Source organism: Cajanus cajan, chromosome 3 (assembly GCF_000230855.2).
Source record: "Cajanus cajan strain Asha chromosome 3, NIPB_CcT2T_4, whole genome shotgun sequence".
NCBI lineage: Eukaryota > Viridiplantae > Streptophyta > Magnoliopsida > Fabales > Fabaceae > Cajanus > Cajanus cajan.
This window is the reverse complement of record NC_138519.1, coordinates 76,879,070-76,898,848: the sequence shown is the minus strand read 5'-3', so window position 1 is coordinate 76,898,848 and position 19,779 is coordinate 76,879,070. Positions and strand designations below refer to the sequence as shown.

The 19,779-nt window shown below is 32.3% G+C and overlaps 1 protein-coding gene and 1 long non-coding RNA gene across 5 annotated transcripts; one reads left to right on the top strand and one right to left on the bottom strand.

The window, feature by feature from the left end:
• Positions 1–6,996: 6,996 nt before the first annotated feature.
• LOC109789121 (beta-1,3-N-acetylglucosaminyltransferase lunatic protein, putative (DUF604)) lies at positions 6,997–12,270 on the bottom strand. Of its 4 annotated transcripts, none has more exons than XM_020348001.3 (6): positions 11,929–12,265; positions 11,699–11,816; positions 9,653–9,775; positions 8,669–9,494; positions 7,657–8,193; positions 6,997–7,266 (listed from the first exon to the last, which is right to left on the bottom strand). In XM_020348001.3, exons 3-6 carry the CDS (start codon positions 9,658–9,660, stop codon positions 7,159–7,161), a joined length of 1,479 nt encoding a protein of 492 aa, XP_020203590.1. In that variant the 5' UTR covers positions 9,661–9,775; positions 11,699–11,816; positions 11,929–12,265; the 3' UTR covers positions 6,997–7,158. The 4 variants fall into 4 exon arrangements, with proteins under 4 accessions (XP_020203590.1, XP_020203591.1, XP_082927491.1 ...); XM_020348002.3 differs by having other exon boundaries at positions 12,006–12,265; XM_083071365.1 differs by lacking the exon at positions 9,653–9,775 and having other exon boundaries at positions 11,929–12,270.
• Positions 12,271–13,570: 1,300 nt separating this feature from the next.
• LOC145956606 (uncharacterized) lies at positions 13,571–16,557 on the top strand. Its single transcript, XR_014432847.1, has 2 exons — positions 13,571–15,264; positions 16,251–16,557. It is a non-coding gene; the product is annotated as an uncharacterized LOC145956606 (long non-coding RNA).
• Positions 16,558–19,779: the final 3,222 nt, after the last annotated feature.

The following is a 19,779-nucleotide window of genomic DNA, read 5'->3' as shown; positions in this document are numbered from 1 at the left end:
TTTTCCACTAGATTGAAGGCTGAATATCTTACGGTGAAATTCTAAATAAACTAATATAAAAAATATAAATCCTATAAAAAAGAAAAACATTTTTTACATCTCAAGAACACCAGTCTCTTGCATTCTGGAACGTACGAAACCAAGGACTAGGTCCCTTCTTGTCCACGTCCCACTGCTTAGGATACCATGGGAACTGCCACATTAAGAAGCAACACTCTAGATGAGGCATCATGGCAAGATGTCTCCCATCTGGAGAGCAAATAACTGCTACCCCAAGAGGAGAGCCATTCACATTGAAAGGGTAGGCTTCCGTTGGATTCCCAACATCATCACAGTATCTCATAGGAGCTAACTCAGAGTGAACTATACTGTCCAAGACACCTTCATCAGGGAAATAAGGTCTTCCCTCACCATGAGCAGCCCAAACACCCAAAGTGCTACCTGTCTTGCCTTTCAACATTACAGCTAGAGTCTTTTATGGTCACACTTGTAAAACAGCATTCAAACCACCCTGACTCATTATGAATGAACCTCGGTTGTGATAGGTCACCACCAGCACCATGGACTGCGGGCCTGGTACCCATCCCAACAAAGCCATTAGCTGGCATCCATTGCACACACCTAGACTAAAAGTATCTGGACGCTTTTAAAACTCCTGAAATTGTTGTAAAACAGACTCATCGAATGTTATGCAAGCAGACCACCCTTTTGCAGAATCAAGCACATCTGCATAGCTGAATCCACCAACAAAAACAATCCCACGAAATTCTTGCAAAGAGACCTTTCCATTAAAAAGGTCTGACATAATGATATCCCATGGTTCAAAACCAGCAGCATAAAATGCTACAGCCATTTTCTTATCTCCATTACTCCTTTCTTCTCTAATCATAGCCACTTTAGGCTTAACAGGTGCAATCATAATCTTTTCATTAGTAAAGGAAGGAGTAAAGGGTAGCTACCATGAGGGTTCATATCGATGTTTTAGCCCTTCCCTCTCCATATCCACACAAGATGCCAATCTTTGGAATTTCTCCAGCTGAAAACTGGTATCTTACCACATGTCCCTAAGGATGCTAGTTTTCTTAGTTAGATAATAAGACACCCATCAGCCTTAACTTCTATTGATGGATCCGCATTACCAAAGCCACTTGTGGTAAGATATTAGCCTTAACTTCTATTGATGGATCGGCATTACCAAAGCCACTTGTGGTAAGATATTAGTTTTTTCATCTGATTGAGAAAACTAGCATCCTTAGGGACATGTGGGAAGATATTAGTTTTTAGATGGAGCAGTTCCAAAGATTGACATATTGTCTGGATATGGAGAGAGAAGGGCTAAAACATCGATATGAGCCCTCATGACAATTGTCCTTTACTCCTTCCTTTACCGATGGAAAGCTTATGGTTGCACCTGTTAAGCCATAAGTGGCTGTGAGTAAAGAAGGGGGTAATGGAGACTAAGAAATGCCTGCAACGATTTATGCTACTGGTTGTGAATCTTGGGATATAACTAGGTCAAATTTTCTTAATGGAAAAGTCTTTTTGCAAGAATTTCGTGGGATTGTTTTTATTGGTGGATTCAACTATATAAATGTGTTTGGTTATGCAAAAGGGTGGTTTGCTTGCATAAGATTCAACGAGTCTGTTTTACAATAATTTCAAGAGTTATATAAGTTCTAAGGGGGAAACACGACATGTTTAATTATGAATTTAAATTTTAAAGTCATGCACGACCGTTAATCTTCAATGATGAATTTATTGAATTGCTTTTGTTATTGTTGAATTATTTCAGTATTTCATATTTTTATCACTTTTAATTGATAGTACCTGGTTAAACATTTTTGGTTAATAGAATTCAAATAATTGAATATTGAAAATTGGTATGATCAAACTTATTTTATCGATTTCCAATTAAATTAATTTATGCTTCTTTCATCCAATTTTAGCATTATGTGAATTATTCTTACGTAGAAGGTATTTTTGGCAAGTCCAAATCATTTTAATCTAGTAGACTAAACTTTGCTCTCTTAGGTGTTTTTCAAGCAATGGGCGCTTGTGGAGATGTAATCCTTTTGGAGGCACTCGCGTAGCGTTGCTTAGTCGCTGAGCGGTGTTTTGAAGCTGATGAAGCTATTTCTCTCGACCCTCTTTTTTCGTCACACTTGTGAAATTGCGGGGTGGTTTATTCGGTGTTTTATTCTCGGCCTGGTTTTTGTGCAGCACCCCTCAGAGTTGTGAGCGACGTTTCTCGAAGTTGAGTTTTTTCCGAGCATGCCTTACCGTCGAGCAGTTGTGGAGGATTATGTGTCCATCTTTCGTATCATCCTAGATCGGGCAACAAGTTGAGAAGATCTTTCGGGTAATGGAATGTCTTGTAGCTCAAAAGGTCAACCTTGCAACCTTCATCTTCACTAAAGATGCATACTATTGGTGGGAAGGTGCCCTACATCGTATAGTGGTTGTTGTACACTTCTAAATTAGGATAATTTCAAGTTGACATTTTTGGAAAAATATTTTCCTGATAATGAGAGCAGTTAAAGGAAGTAAAATTCATGAATTTGTAGTAAGGAAATGGTATTCTCGCAAAGTATGCCACAAAGTTCGACAACCCGGCTGGATATTGCTCTCACTATCATGGTAAGGGTGGGGTGCATCAAGTTCGTGAAGGATTTTTGCTCTAAAGTGAAAACAACTATTAATTACCAAGAAATTTATCACTATCTAACTCTAGTGAACAAGTGTAAAATATATGATCGAGATAACTAAGAATCCACTACATATTACAAAGGTATGTGTCTTAATCAAGGCTTGAAGATTGGAGGTCAAAATAGGAGTGGATTGTATTTCGCACCTGAAAAATTTCAAAGTGAAAGAGATAGATGAAGTGCGAACAAGTCATCTACTATAGGACATATGATTTAAATGAAAGTAAGGCAACTGTGGAATCTTCAAATAGAAGTAGAGCTGCTAGGGTGGGAGGACCTGCTTTTGCACTTTCACAACGGTGTAAGAAGTGTGGATGTCAAGGACATGATTTCACTAAGTGTCTTAATAAGGGAGGTGACATCCTTCCATTGTCAAGGGCTAGGACATAGCAACACACATTGTCCACACCTTAGAAATTGGAGCAAGTTCCCAATCTGAATGACCAAAAGTTACTTGGAGGGTCTTTGCTCTTAATAGTGCTGAAGCAATTCAATCTAAGAATGTGATACAAGGTACTTGTTTCATAGCTGAGAATTCTTTCATCGTACAATTTGATTTTGGCGCAAGTCATTCATTTATTTCCTATACCTTAGTCAAAACTTTGAAATTTTACGTGTCTTGCTTAAAGTATGATTTAGTTGTAGAAGCCCCATTGATGGTCCTATAACCACATCTAATGTTTGTTTAAAATGTCCCATTTCTAGTTCTGATAGATAGTTCTTAGTTAACTTAATTTGTTTGCCTCTTAGTCAACTAGATATAATTCTTAGGATGAACTGGTTATCTTCCAACATTTCCTATTGAACTACTTTGATAAAATAATTTCTTTTGGTGTGAAAGTAAAAGTATGAATTTTGTTTTTGCCAACCAAATTAACTCGTGTTTTAAAGAAAATGAAAAGGTATACATGTTACTTGTCTGTTTACAAATTGGGAAAGAAAGTGAGCTAGGTGACATCTTTTTAGTGAAAGAGTTTCCTGTAGACATAACCAATTTACCACCTAAGAGAGATACCAAGTTTGCTATAGATTTAGTACCTAGTATCGCCCTTATATCTGTAGCACCCTATAGGATGTCCCCTAAGGAGTTAGCTGAACTTAAGAAACAATTAGATGAACTTATAGAAAAGCAATTCATTAGACCTAGTGTATCACCTTGGAGAGCATCAATGTTGTTAGTGAAAAAGAAAGATAAGAATATAAGGTTGTGTGTAGATTATGGCCAACTTAATAAGATAATAATCAAGAATAAATACCTTTTTCCTGGGATAGATGACCTTATGGACCAATTAGTGGGAGCATGTGTTTTTAGTAAGATAAATCTAAGATTAAGATACCATCAAATCTAAGGGAAGTCTAAGGATATTCTAAAGACTACTTTTATGACTCATTATGGATACTATGAGTATTTGGTTATGCCTTTTAATGTGACTCATGCACCTGGTATCTTCATGGATTACATGAATAGGATTTTCCATCCCTACCTTAATAGATTTATAGTAGTCTTTATATATGACATCCTAATGTATTTTAGGACTAGGGAGGAACATACTAAGCACCTTAGAGTTGTTGCAAACCCTTAAGGATATACACCTTTTTGCCAAACTATCTAAGTGTAAGTTTTGGTTGAGTGAGCTTAGTTTCCTAGGACATGTTATTTTTGAAGGGGGTATAGTCATAGATCCTACTAAGGTAGAAGTCGTAGGACATGTTTTGAAAGGAGTTTACTTTGGGTTGCTCTCATCTTATCATGTATCACACCATGATAAGAGGAGAAAGGATCTTGAATTTAAAGAGGGTGATCATGTATTCCTTAAGGTTAATCCTTGGAGTGGTGTTGACTAAGTTATTTAAGAGGATTGGTAAAGTAGCCTACCAAATAGTCTTACCCTCGTCTCTTTCTAACTTGAATAGTATATTTCATGTCTGTTAACTCCATAAGTATGTTCGCGACCTTTCTCATGTTTTTGAATCTGAAAACATTCAATAGTTGAAGGATAATTTTACTTATGAAAGAATTCCTTTGAGAATTAAAGATAAGAGAGTGAAACAACTAAGAGAAAATGGCATCCCTTTAGTTAAGGTTGTTTTGGAAAGGAACATGGAAGAAAGTGTCACTTAGGAGCTAGAAAGCCAAATGCATGAATCATATCCGAGTTTGTTTATGTTAGTAATTTTGGGGACAAAATTTTAAAAAGGAGGGGAGTGTTGTAACATCTCACTTTTCATAAATAAATTAATGAAATACTGTAATTAATTAATAGGAGTTATAATTATAATTCGAGTGGTATTTTATCAAAATTATATTGTTATTGTATGTGTGTAATTACTCAATCACTTCCAACATTGGTTGTTAGAATGAGATATTTTTTACTTCTGTTTTCTTTTATTGTTTTGTCTTAGTGTGTTTATGCAAATGAATTTAATTATGGAGAAAACTGAGTTTTATAGTGGGACCACTTTAATAAGATATGACATTGGAACTTTTGTTAAGGATTGCTTCTCTTTTATCACTAAATCAGGAAATTAGTTTCTTTAAAACATTTTTGCTTCACTTAGTATACTTTGTAACGATTTTCGATTTTCAGTCTTATTATTTGAAAAGTTGTAATATAAGACATTTACCTTTAATTTTCTATTTAATAAATCAAATATTTTTCAAATTACTATTTTCTTTATATTATTGAGTTTATGCATGATGAGTAGAGGATATCACAATATAAAAAAAATAATTAAAAGCACTATTTTGGATCACAATGAGATATATATAAGACATAAAAAAATAAGAGTTAATTACCTATATACTGGTAGTGTAAAGTTTTTTTACACTGACAACCAATTATATCTCTTAATTGTACCATGTCACTGTTAAAAGTAAATGTATTTACAGTGACATGGCATAATTAAGAGATATAATTAGTTACCAGTATAAAAAAAACTTTACACTGACAATGTATAGGTGATTAACTAAAAAAAAACAAGGCTAGAGTGCCTACTAACGACACAACTTTTCTAAAATAAAAAGTGTTGCAATGGTCACTGACTACACTTTTAAAAATTACTACTGTAAAGACTACTTTCGACACTCTTTTAAAAAAAAAAAAAAGTGTTCCAGTGGCCATTTGCGACACTCTTTAATAATCCTCCTTCATGGCATCCTGATTCAACATGTTAAAGCATGACCAGCCGCTGTAAAAGAGTGTCCATATTTTTAATAATCCTCTTTCACGGTTTTAGATTCTTTTACTAATTGATATTTCAACTGTCTTTTTTTTTTATTTTTATATATATATAGATGTTTTTAGTTTAAACTTTTAACTCCCGATTAAAAAAAAAAAAAGTTATCTGCGTATCAAGTTACAAATTTAGACTGTACAATTAAATGAGGAGAAAGAAATTTAATACACTAAGAAAAAAAGTGATTAATATCATGAATTAAAAGAATAAGTGAGCAATTAATATCATGGAATGAGTGGGTTATTAGGAATGGGTAACTAGGATCAAAAAGTAAGCGGTTAACCAACATTTTTTTTTTATAATTTTATTCTTAAGAGATATATAGGTGTAAAAATATTGAAATATAATAAAAGGATATAAATATATAAGAGAAAGTGAAAAACAAAATAAGAATATTCCCTTGCATATTTGACAAGAAACAAGGCCAAATTCAGGTTTCAGTCACCAAATTTATGCATGTTAAAAGGAGAGAATAAACACCACCTTACCAAATTCTCTACCTCTTGAAACCAATCTTCTAACAAGCTTTCAAGCTACATCCATTGCTGCTTATTTTATCATAAACCTGTCCCATAAAATTCGTTACCTAGTTAAATAAAATTAGAGAAACTGTGACCGACAGACAACCACTCCACCATCGGACAATACGAAATTCTTAATAGAGCTCAAATTAGATTGGGCTAGTTTATCCAATACCCACGCTCTGCACAACAATATTCCAAGATTTGACAAGTCTGCAGTTAAGCTCTTAGCATTTGAACCTGCACATAAAGGCTCGCTAAACTAAAATTAAAATTTGAATAACATCAAAATACAGAGGGGTCATCTTTTCCATTAGGTGATGCAATTTCTAGTACGAAAGATATTTACTTCAAATGTAGAGAGGCATAATGAGGGGTCATACACAACAATGTAGAGGCAACGAGGGTAGGTCTTCCTGGAGTCATAAGAAACAACGTGTGTTTGAATGATTTTAAAGGGAGTCCGGAACATGAAAAAACGGAGAGAAAAATACTACATCTTTCTATAATACCTAGATATTTGAAGCAATACATAAATGGAAAATTTCCTGTGACATTTATTTATTTAAAAGTTGAGACTATATGAATATTTTGATAACTATGTATGTACATGGATGGAAACGTTAGAGGCCATACTATAAGATTTGAGCTGTATTAATCTACTAACTATGCCAACCAAACAAAATAGCTGATCCCTAAATAGTAATTGTTTCTTGAAGTCTGCACTTCCTTATCCTGATATGCATACTGCCATCCTTTATGTTTCCACCATCCATAAGCTTGCAGCATTGCCTACGCGGTACCTGGTTCAGTACAGCCAAATCAAATCATCAATCTAAAAGACATTTTTTAAAATCCAAAGATATATGAATTTCAATTCTATTCAAGCAAGTTATCATCATGACAAGTTGAGAAGTTCTAGGGATCTTTTTAGATAGACTTCTCCCTAAGCAAGAGAGAAAAATAGAAAGAAAAAATAAAACAACTTTTTTCATAAGTTAAAATTAATTTATAAGCTAATTTATAGAAAATCTCTCGTATATAAGCTTTTTTTAGCTTATGAAAAAGCTTATCTCCTTTTTTCTTTCAATTTTTTTCTTCCAAAAGTACTTTTGAAGAAGTTTATGAAAATAGACCCTAAGTTCAACCGTTTCATTGTGTGTGTGGAGAGAGGCAGAGAGAGAGATAGGTACATTCTTCCAATATTCTGGATCCAGCTTCAAGGCAGAAACATTAATTTTTTGCACTTTCACAAGATTAATGTCTTCTCTCTTGCACTTTGCTTCCTTGCCTTCATATCTCTTGTAGGTGGTGACACTTCCACTTCCCACATCTGTAACATTGTCTAGGAAAAATAAAGCCGGTTGCTGGCATGGGTCAGAGCTCATAGGTCTAGTGTTAAATGTGAAGGGACCATCCTTCCAACTTCGCCAAGTCTTAAATGTCTGCAATGGCATCTGCAAGTCTGCTGCTATCAACAATGTTGTATAGATTTGTATTGTGTAACCCCATGAAATAGATATTGACCATCTACGCTTGTGATCATAGAAGAAACTTTGCTGCACAATCCGGGCAGGGTCAATGTTGTACGCACTCATGAGCTTTTTCATTGAATGTATACGAGTCTGGTTGGGAAACAAGGGGTGCAATTGGTCAAGGTGATGGAGTGATACAAGTGGTTCCAAGGGGTGTGCTGCTAGAAAACCATATGGATTCCCTCTTATGTCAAGCTGAAAGAGAATGATAATAAAAAACTTATACATGCGCAAGTCCAAAGATTTGTCTCCAAGCTGAATTATCAAAATTTGAAACATAGGACATTGTTCGTTCCTTACACAACAATAATCAAAAGATTCGCATTGCATCTAGGCTGATATTGCCAAAAGTTTAATTTCCATGCACTAATAATGATAAGAGTTTTTACATTATCAATCAATCAAAAAATATACTAGAAATGCATTTTAAGATAACTATTATAAAAATCAATAAAATTATCATATATGATAATTTTTTATTGGTTAACAAAGTAAAATCGCTTTGTCTGCATATATACTATTTATTCTATCACTAAACTTCCAAACTTTGTAGTACGTGGATGTTACAAATTAAGGAGGGGAGTGAGAGGTAGATTGATCAACTATGTATATCATTGTATAATATATACCAAAAAAATACACAAATGTAACAAGTGCAAAGAGAGTGTACCTGGTGGAATCCACCTTCTCTGGTAAGAGGCACCCCAATTTCATGCACACAGGCCCAAACCCTTTGATCAGAACCATAAAAAAAGAAGTACCTATTTAGACAACCATCCATTATTTTGGCTAGTTGAGCAGCTAATGCATAACTGATTGCAAATCCACCACCACCAAATGCCATGTTATAAGAATGCATCACATTTTGCTCCACACTCTCAGAACTTGCACCAATATAATACATCTGATTGTGATCATATTTTCCCAACACAGTAACTAAGTTCTCAGTGAAAAACACAGTATCATCATCTCCCATCACAAACCACCTAACTTTTGGCAAACCAAGCTTAAAGCTCTCATAAACAATCCGAGCTATCCGAACCGCAGATGCTGAATGCACATACTTGAACCGAGCCCAGCCATGAGAGATCTGATATGGCATTGACATGTCAGTATGCAAAATCTTTGGCCTCTTGTCAAGCCAAACAAAACCTCTAGTGGTGTCTGGTTTCCACCATAGCATGCTGTAGCTGCTACGGTCGTGCCAAGTGTTTGCTGAACCAGCAATGCCAAATAGAATATGTGAGATGTTTGTTGATACACTGTCAATGACAGATGCATCTGGGACGGTGCGGATATGCTCCGGTAAGGGGAACCACCGGTCCGGTTTTGAGAACGTTGAGTGGAGAGCAAGTGATATGGATGCAACAAGGCACACAAGTATGCCGAACCTTATTAAGAGTACAACCACACCACCAAGTTTTTCTGGTAGTAAAGAGAATCTGGACACTTTAAGTGAAGGTTCATGAATAGGAGTGTTAGTCATCTTCCTCTCCCTGTTACATTTGAAGTAACTCATAAGCAAAAATTTAGACATGACTTATAACACATCATACATGTTCAATTAATCAAAGTAACCATATGAACCAAATGCATTACATTGCTACTATGGATGGCTTTAAGTCATGAAATGGTGTTGTTTGATCTTGCTTACCAGGGCATCAAAAAGTTTGCTGAAGAATTTTATTTGTGACACAACCACCTAGCTGGCCTGAAAAGTGATAATCCAACCGGTGGATGCACCAAGTTTCTTATTGAGCAAGGAGAATCCTTAACCCTGAAGAAGTTTAAAACCATACATTATTATTATGCGCTAAACCATTTCCCAGAATAAGCCAAACTCAGGTCTTTCTCTAAATCAATTATTTTCAATTACCTGATCCATCATACGTGTAAAGCAATACAGTTTCTTACTTTGATTTTAGATCTATCGCATCTCAAAATTGCTCAACTAAATAATGTATTAATCATGCTCTTTTTTCGACAAAAGATTTATCGCATCTCAATCCATTTGATTACTTTTATTTCTCATTCTTACCTTCCATATCATATAAACTCCTCTATTGATATGAATTCTTTTTTCTAGAACAAATAGTCGATGTATCAACCGTGTAAAGGATTTCTAAAAAAATATAAAAGAATTTTACACCGTCATTAAATTATAAATTATTATATATGATAAATTTATTGGTATTTATATAATAACTATGTTAAAAATTATGATTTCTACGGGGTTAAATAATCAAAATCACATCACATAATATTAATGAAAAAATTAAATCATATGATTAATTAAAATCAATAACTATAATCAACTGAAGTTGACTTGACTATTAAAGAGAGAAGTTAGACAAGAAGACATAGGAATATCGAATTCTCCTAACGTGGACCGCTATTTTTAACACCCAAAAAAAGTTTAGTGCATTAATGACAATACGAAGGAAATTTAAGCTATTTTATATATTTTTTTAGTCAACAATTGCTCGATCGTCTGTATTCTATATGATAAATAAGTTGAACTCGTATTGTACTAAAATAAAAATATAAATAAAAAAACTCTAGGGGGTAAGACAAAGAGCAATTTTTATTTTTTTGGGTTAACATGGCCTTAAGTGTGTGTTTGGTAGGGAGGAAAAAAATAAGTGAGAAATAGAGTGAAAAAAAATAAGTAAAAAGTAGAGTATAAATTTAATTATTTAGTTGAAGAGAAATAAATGAGAAATAAAATTTATAAAAGAGAGATGAGAGGGTAATAAATAAATATAAATAAATAAAAAGATGGATTCCATCACCTTTTAATTTCTCATCTCTTATTTCTTCTCAACCAAACAACTTTACTCATTTTCATTCTCTTCACTCTATTTTTAACCCATTTCTTCTTAAACAAACAAGACATAAAAGCTATTTCTATGTATTTGTGAGATACAAATAAAAATAAATAAATAAATAAATGAAATCATTTATAAGGTACAATATCAATTTTTAATCTTAAAATAATGAATCTGTTACTAATATTAGCTTTTTTGCATCATCACAATTCACAACAAATGTATTATGATAAAGTTAGACTTAGACCTACGTTTACATTGGTTTCTGGTTAAAACAATTCGACCTTGGTAGATTCCTAAGTCAAGTACGATTGTACTCACAACTCGATCAAAGACGCAACAAATTAGTTTAATCTTAACCGAAGGCATAGAAATGAGAAAATTGAAACATATTCTTATTTAAAAAATAAAATTAAACTAGAGAGAAGGCAGAAGCAGTCAAGAAGCACCGGTAGCATAGCAGAATCTGATATGTATATTTAGAAAAACCCCAAAATAGAGAAAAACTGAAAACCGTTCCTGGGATTCTACTTGTAGAGTTCCCAGAGGCTTCATAGCCAACAAGAGTAGAATCAAATGAAACACGTTTCTTAAAACTGAACAATTCAAGAAATACATGCCACAACAGGATTTCCATATGCACAATTATTCAAGGCTTTTTGCTGTGTAACCTCTTGGATTATCACATATTATAAAAAATTCATCCCCTCCCTCCAACTGTAAATTGCTCAACGGAAAGAAGTAGCAATAATATTGAAATGATGATTATATTATCGTTTTCTACAAAAATAGACATGGAGGAGAGAGAGCAATTAAATTCCAACAATGAAGGAACACACACAAAAATAAATAAATAAAAAGTCTCATTATACCTCAGTTTAACGATCGAATTGAACCACTTTTTTTGTTTTCTTTTATTTTCCTTTTCCTTTGTTATGTGATTCTGCTACTCCTCTTCGCATCAAATGCACCCTGTTCTGGCTCTTATTCCTGGACAATTCCCAGCAATGAAACAGAGGAACAAAATTGAAAGTTAAAACCCCACAAAACCAAAATCACAAAGGTGAAAACTTTAACATGAAAAGATGAAGATGGCGATGACCCAGATGAACAAAGGACAGATATTGATGATGATGAAGCAAAATTAGAAGAATTGATCCAGAGAGAATTTCATCGTACACAAGCAGCAGAAGAGGGTAGGTTCTGCATCATTCAACAGAAATCTTCTTATCCTTATTGTTCTCCTTCTTTTTCTTTTTCTTTTTCTTTTTTTTTTTTCTTCTACTTGTTGTGATATAGAATCCTCAGACTAGTCCTGAGGTAATGATTCGCTGTTCACATATTGCACATTTAGAAGAGAAGAGAAGGAAGGTGCTGGCAGGAGAATGACACATTTCTTTGTTGGGACCTTTTATGGAACATCATGGTCATGTGCCATAACCATATATGCGAGCATGCATGATGCAACAATACAAACGCATGCTTATTAGATTTTTTTATTTTTTTTTTAAATTCTCTCAGCACCTAAGAAATTTGTTTGAAAAGGTTGTTAAGTTGAGTTGTTCACTTGTTCTTGTACTTGTCATTTTATGTTATTATTATTTTATTCAGAAAAATATATGTTTATGGAAAAAGTTTATAGTTGTATTTTTTACACCACTAATAATAGGTGGTACATATTTATGACAGATAAAATTGCTTTCCGGTATCAGTGGTGGTAATCATGCCTAAATGTCAACTTTAATAACGCTCTCTTAACCTAACATTCATCCATATTCCATAATGTTATTTATTTATTTTAGTACCTGTAAAAAAATAAATTTTCAATTCTACAATATTTATTGTCACTTGTTCAGTTCTCGATCTGCTGTAATAACATAAACTGTTATATTTATAGAAATTAAAAGCAAAATCTGTTAAATCACTGTTTACTGAGAAAAAAAAATTATTGCTTATTTACTGAGAAAAAAATATATTATTGCTTAACAGTTTCATGGCGAGGACTAAAATAGGTAATAACCAACATTGTAATCATAAAAAAAAAAAATACAGAAATTAAAAAAATTACCTATTTATAGGAACTTTGAACATCAACAATTGGGATCATTTTAATAATTGGGTTTAGATGATTAATAAATGATGTATGTATAATAAATTGTACAACTTAATTTTTTTTTCATCTTTATATCGTATTATTTATTATGCGTTATTTTACAAAAATTTATGTCTGATTCTAATTTTTGTCATTGTAATATTTTTTATTAATAAAAAATTAATTATAAATTTTTTCTATCTCAATTTATTATTATTAAATTAACATTTTTTATTGCTTAGACCGATGTAAAGCATTATTTCATCAAAGATACATGCAATATCAAAATTTTCAAAAAGAAAATTGCAATTTTTAACATGTTCATAATTTCTTTCTAATTTTAACTTTAAAAGTTCAAATCACAAAACTATTTCAAAAAAAATATTGAGAAAGCTCTGTTAATTAGGTACGAGGCTTCTACGATATATATGTTTGTTCCCTTTTCCTGTCTCTTACTTTAGTTTAAAGGAAAATAAGGATAAAATAAATAATTTTATTTATTAATGAAAAGAATAATAATTTATTTATAAATTTTATGCATTAAATATAAAATCAAATATGAATCGCTAAAATAATTTCATATAGACTAAATTATATTTTCGATTTTAAGATTTATTTTAGTCTTTTATTTTTTAAAATATTCTTTTTGATTTTTTATCTTTTAAATTAGAGTTGATTTACTCCTTTTGAAACAATGATTATTTTTTATTTTAAAACACCATTTTGAACCAGTTTTTAATTGATTTAAAACTTGAAACAAGTTTTATTAGATTTACTTATATGAAAACTATTAAAAGACTTATATTTGAACTAAAAATAGTCTTATACACAATGAAAATTGTGTGAAACGAAGTCCAAGCAACAACCAGAAATTAAAGAAATCTGTTTTTATATTATTTTCTAATTGCTCATGTAATATATTTTTCATATGATTTACATTGTATTTATTACTTTTTTGGGTTCGAATATCAACTGAATTTCATAAGTTTTATATAGGTATTATGTCTTGAATCAGTCAAATAAAGATTTAAAATCATGTTGTAAAATTAAAAATGATCACTATTTTAAAAAGATCAAATTGATTCAAATTTAGAAGATAAAAAGTTGAAATGAACATTATATAAAAAAAATGATCAAAATGAATCTTAAAAAATAAAATAAATGACTAAAAGTACAATTTAGTCTTTCATATAAAGGGGGTACTTTCTTAAATAAATAAAATATTAATATTTTTAATTTTATATATTTTATCAACAATATATACATGTTTTTCATATTAATAATTTAAAAAAAGGGATTAATAAAAATGTTATAAATATGTATAGGATAGTATAATAAATATTAAATGTAATGATCTGAAAGATCACTACACTTGCTACTGGTCAACTACTAAGTAGCAGAAGACTAAACAATATACATTAGAAGATAGAGTTTATCATATAATTAGTAATTAGTATCATGTACATACACGCTGTATAGAAAAAATATAGTACTAAAAATAAAATAAACCTAAGTGTTAATTAACATATATACAAGACATGACTACATCATAGTAGCCATCAATAAAACACTAACCACCTTTAGCATGACTAACTGCCAACAACACAAGTCATCCCGCTAATCTTATCTTACTCTCATACCAAGTATGATTTCATAGTTTCAATCATAAAGAAAACACAAGGTAAACTTGTGAAAAGAATTCAACATATAATCAACATTAATCACCTTTCAACAACTACCACATAATTAATAGGAAATCAACATCACCTTTGTATCAACATACCACAACTCACAACATAATAACAATTTCAACATAACAACTTAATCAACTTTAGCATGTTCTGTAACATCCCAAAATTTTATGTATTGAGATTCTTAGTAGATATATCATATTTTTATATACATATTTTACTATTTATATACGTATTTTACTATTCATGTATACGTATTTTACTATTTATATATACTTATTTTATTAATTACATATACGTATGTATGAATAGTATTTTACTATGCAATTGCACAGTGAAGGGGCGGCTGAAACGTGGGCTGCGGATTCTTTCCGTTTCAAAATTTTAATTAATTTGAATATAATAATGAATAGTGCATAGTGCATAGTAACTTCAAAATTTCTATAAATAGGGGCTTAAGGTTTTGGAAATTCAGAATTCTAGAGAGAAAGAAATTCTAGAAAAATAGAACGGGAGAGTAAGAGAGAGAAGGAAAAAGAAAATAAGGTTCTGCCTAGGTTTTGAAAGAGGAGGAGAATAGAGAAGGTTCTGCCCTTGTTTCGATAATCATCTAAGAAGAAAAAGAGGAGATTCTGCCGAATTCTTTTTTATCCAGGTAAGGGGGGAGTGGGAAACCTCGCTTGGGGGTGTTGGAGTAATCGTTAAATAGTTGTTTGTTAGATTGGCTCCCGATCTTATGCCTGTTGTTTGTTTGTATGAAATATTGTTATTAATGTGCTTTGCTTTTTGCATTACTTGATTTCTTGTCCGTAGTAAATAATAACTATACTATTTTTATAAAAGAAAAATGAATAAATTGTTTATTAATAAAGATATGGAAGACTAAGCCTCCTATTAATTAATAAATATGTAATTGATGTTAAAAAAAAGAATAAGTTTTAGAATAAAAATACCTATGCTAACTTATGAAGATCTTATTATGACTTGAGTATATGAAGTATATATGACTATATGAGACCTATGCGGACCTATAAGGATATGACTGTATGAAATATGTACTCATGACTTGTGACCTACGATCCATGAATGGACCGTTGAACTGTTGAACTATTGGACCGTTGGACTATTGGACTGATTGGACTATTGGACTGTTGGACTATTGGACTATTAAAGTTGGATTAATAAAATAAATCATAATTATGAAATATGAATCTTATATGTGTAATATGCTAAATGTTGAGTCTATGAATGTATGACATGCATCATATGCACATATTATTTCAGGTGTGCCGCTGAGGCCGCATACCAGTGATGCTAACAAGGTGTATGATCACCAGTGATAGGTGTGCCTTCGGGACACCAGTGATGTAATATGCTAACGAGGTGTATGAACACCAGTGATAGGTGTACCTTTGGGTCACCAGTGATAAATTCTGAAACTTCCGTATGGCGCCACATGCATACATTAGTGAGTCAAGTCAAGAAAATCATTATACATAAGCATATATGTGAGATTGATTATATATGTGAATTATATTGCGTGTGTGTGTGCTATTTAACTTTTATTTCTATACCTGCAACTAAGTGAGAAGTTTCTCACTCCTCTTGTTATTCTTGTATATGTTTAAATTTATGTTGCAGGTAATCTTAATCATGAGGATGTTGGTAATGAAGTCTAGAGGCTTAAGTGGGCATGCTCTGATAGGATGTGACATCGGGCTTAGCTAGGCTTCTTTCTGGGATAATAATGTTTTATTTTCTTTCTTTTGAAATTTAAATATATTTGTATGATATACAAAAATTATAAATTGATTCCTAACTAGGAGGCACTGCCACCTTTACTGGGATTAATTTATAATCTTTGTTTTATTATGACTTCTTGAGTTTGGTATAAATGTTAATTACGAATGTGCGTCTTCTACCTTATGATATTTATTATTTTATATCACTCTAATATACTTTTTAAATATAGTTAATGCTTATTAAGTAATTATGTTGGGGTAGAGGGTGTCACATGTTCAACATTTCAACACATATAATTACATCTAATGCGTCGTCACACATATTAGCTATAGAGGTCTCCTACGTCTTAGGGTAAACAATTTAATTGGTTTGACCTTACCAAATCATAATGATTGGTATAAAATCAGAACCAACAACTGACAATAAGGTCAAAAACAATGACTAGCATAATGTTAGAAACAACGATTAGCATAAACTAGATTGATTTCTCAGGTTTTGCCACTTAAATAAGGAATTATGATACTATGTCAAGGTGGAACAATTTGGGTATGGGTCTACCACGACATTAGCCTACAACACTAAGTCACCTATGGGACTAACCCACTAACTACCCTCTAATACTTTGATAATATGTAGCTTATACAATGCTCAACTTTAAACTTTATTAAAACATATTAAATTGAACAAATTAAACATCATACATTTTTATAACATTTACAACTTGGTAGAACATCGTTGAAAATCAACTTAAGTAACTTAAAACAACACACAACTTTACAATGTATTCAACTTACTACATATCAACACATATGTCATCTTACATCATTAGTCATACTACTATGTCATCATAAATCAACTACTAAACAACTTAGGAAATCAACTTTACATCATACAACTCGTGCCCGATGCCACTCACTAGGCGCCCAATGCCATTAAGGTAGGGAACTCCTTATCTCACCCATGCCCAACATCGCACCACTCGTGTTTGGCATAATTAAGGTAGAGAGTGCCATACACTCCTACATCTAGCATGGCAACATCCATGCCTAACACCAATCAGGCAAAGATATATATGTCTGACTCATGTCTAATGTCACACATCTAGCATCCGATGTGAATCCAGACAGAGATAAGTCTGTCTCATCACGCTTGGCATGATTCTAACCTGAGATGAGTCTCTCTCCTCACGCCCGGTGCCATCGATTTTGTGCCTAGCATGAGTGAGACAAAGACCTCTCTTTGAAATCATGCCTAACACCATAAAGGCACGCCCGAGGCGATATCAAATTTTGCACTTGTGTAAAACTCAATTTCAGCTATTCCCCAAAAAATCAGAAATCCCAACAACATGCAATGCATAAATCAATATTTATAAAACTTGTACAACATGATTTAATCATTATAAACAACATGCAACTACAATCAATCAAGAATCAACTCAACTTCTCCTACTTTACTTCAAAACCACAAAAACCTCTCAACTTCATCATTTAATAACTCAATACCTTCAAAAAAAACTCATTCCAATCATCACAACCACAAAAAAAAAAAAAACACCTAAATATGATATCACAACCTCCTTTACCAATTGGAGGATCAATTCGCAAGAGGAGAAGATGAAGAAGAAACTTCTTACACCGCAAGCTAAAAGTCTCGACCCCAGAAATCTTGAATCTTCGTCACCTCTGACTGGAATCGGCTGAAGAATGGGTGCAAAAGGAAGGTTCCCAAGTGAGAATGAAGAAGAAGGAAGAGAGAAGGAAGAGAGAATCTCTCTCTAGCCTCTCTCTACAACTTTTAAAACTTGAATTATGAAGCTCTAACTAAAGAAAACTTCATTTTTTACCTTCCTGAGTTGATTTCACTTATCTCTAGTTCAACCTTCTAGGATTAACTTGCTCTCAAGGTAACCTAGTCACATAACTTTCATCAGTGATTGTCAAATCAAATAACAGGGTTATGAAATTGATAGTATCACATTTAATCTAATTGGTATATAATTTTTTTACAATCTAATTGGTATATAATGTTGTTATTTTAGAGTTTTAGAGTCAAAGGACTTTGAGAATTAAGTTACCTCTAAGATAGGCAAGACAAACCTAAGTTGGTTTAGCTTAAAGAAAGGTATATAAGAGTTTTCTCTCTTCCTTAACCACGTTGAGCACAAGTAGTTTGGTGTTTGGTAAGGGCAAGGTAGGGAACCCTCGCCTCAATGGCACCCAAGTGTCCAAGGGATGACGTCATGCGCATATCGCATTTTGTAATATGATGTCTTTGATATGTTTTATAGTGAAAAATGATGATTAAATTTGTATGATAAAGATTGATTGTAGTTCGTTATATTAATCTATGATGATGTATGATGATGATTTGAGTTGCCTATTATTGTAAGTTGCTTAAGTTGAATGTTGATTTAAGTTGTTAAAGCTGAAAGTTGTTTGCTATTAAAGTTGTATGATGTAAAGTTGTATGATGATAAGATGTATAAACATGTAGTGATAGATGCATGTTATGTTAAGATACATAAAAATAGGGGAAAATATAATTGTTTTAGAAATTAAAATATTCCATTGTGTGAATATATGTTGCAATACTTTAAGAGCCCAAGTTGAAATCTTTCAATAAGTAAGTTGGCTTATGAATTAGTAGTTGTTTTGAGTTTGTCTCCTCTAGATTTTATATGGTATCCATATATGGGCAAGGTTGAAGCATACATGTATAAAGTGACCAATCGAGTAAGGTACAAGGTCAAAACTTAGTTTCCTAACTAAGTACTAGAATGGCGTGGTATTTGGAAGGTAGTCAGTGAGTTAATTCTATAAGAGGCTTAGTTTGCAAGCTAATGTCATGGTAGACTCATACTTAAGTTGTTTTGACAATAATACTAGAATTCTTAATTTAAGTGACAAAACATAAGAAATTAAATTAAGTTGTTAATCATGTTCTTTGAGAGGCCTAAAGTTGTCTATACATGACTTGGCTACAATAGGTCAAATGTTGTGATTAGGTAATGTCTAACCATTTAAATTGCTCATTTTTGTTGTAGGAGATTTCCTTAGATGATTTATGTGACGATGTATTAGTTGATTAGTGATGTTGATGATTGAAAATGTAATATGTTAAAATTGTTATATGTTGTATTAAGTTGCAAGTTGTTTGTCTAATACTCGATGATAAGTGGAAGTTGTATGTTGAGTTGATTGTTGTTGCTTAGTTGATTCAAGTTGTAACTCAATGTTGTTATTGTATGTAAGTTCTTTTCATAAACTTATCCCAGTTTGTTTTCCTTTTAGTTGGAACTGCAATGATCATACTTAATATAAGAGTAAACAGGATTAGTAGATTGGCTTATCTAGTTGTGGAGGGTCATGATGGAGATATAATTAGTTTCTTTTTGGTTATATATATTACTCTTATGCAATTTTGG

What these genes read in the sequence shown, in the direction of transcription:
- LOC109789121 (XM_020348001.3), bottom strand. An exon ending in GAGAAGGTGGATTCCACCAG is followed by an intron (nt 8,194 to 8,668) that starts GTACACTCTCTT and finishes ATTCTCTTTCAG; the next exon opens with CTTGACATAAGAGGGAATCC. An exon ending in ATCCAGAATATTGGAAGAAT is followed by an intron (nt 7,267 to 7,656) that starts GTACCTATCTCT and finishes GTACTGAACCAG; the next exon opens with GTACCGCGTAGGCAATGCTG.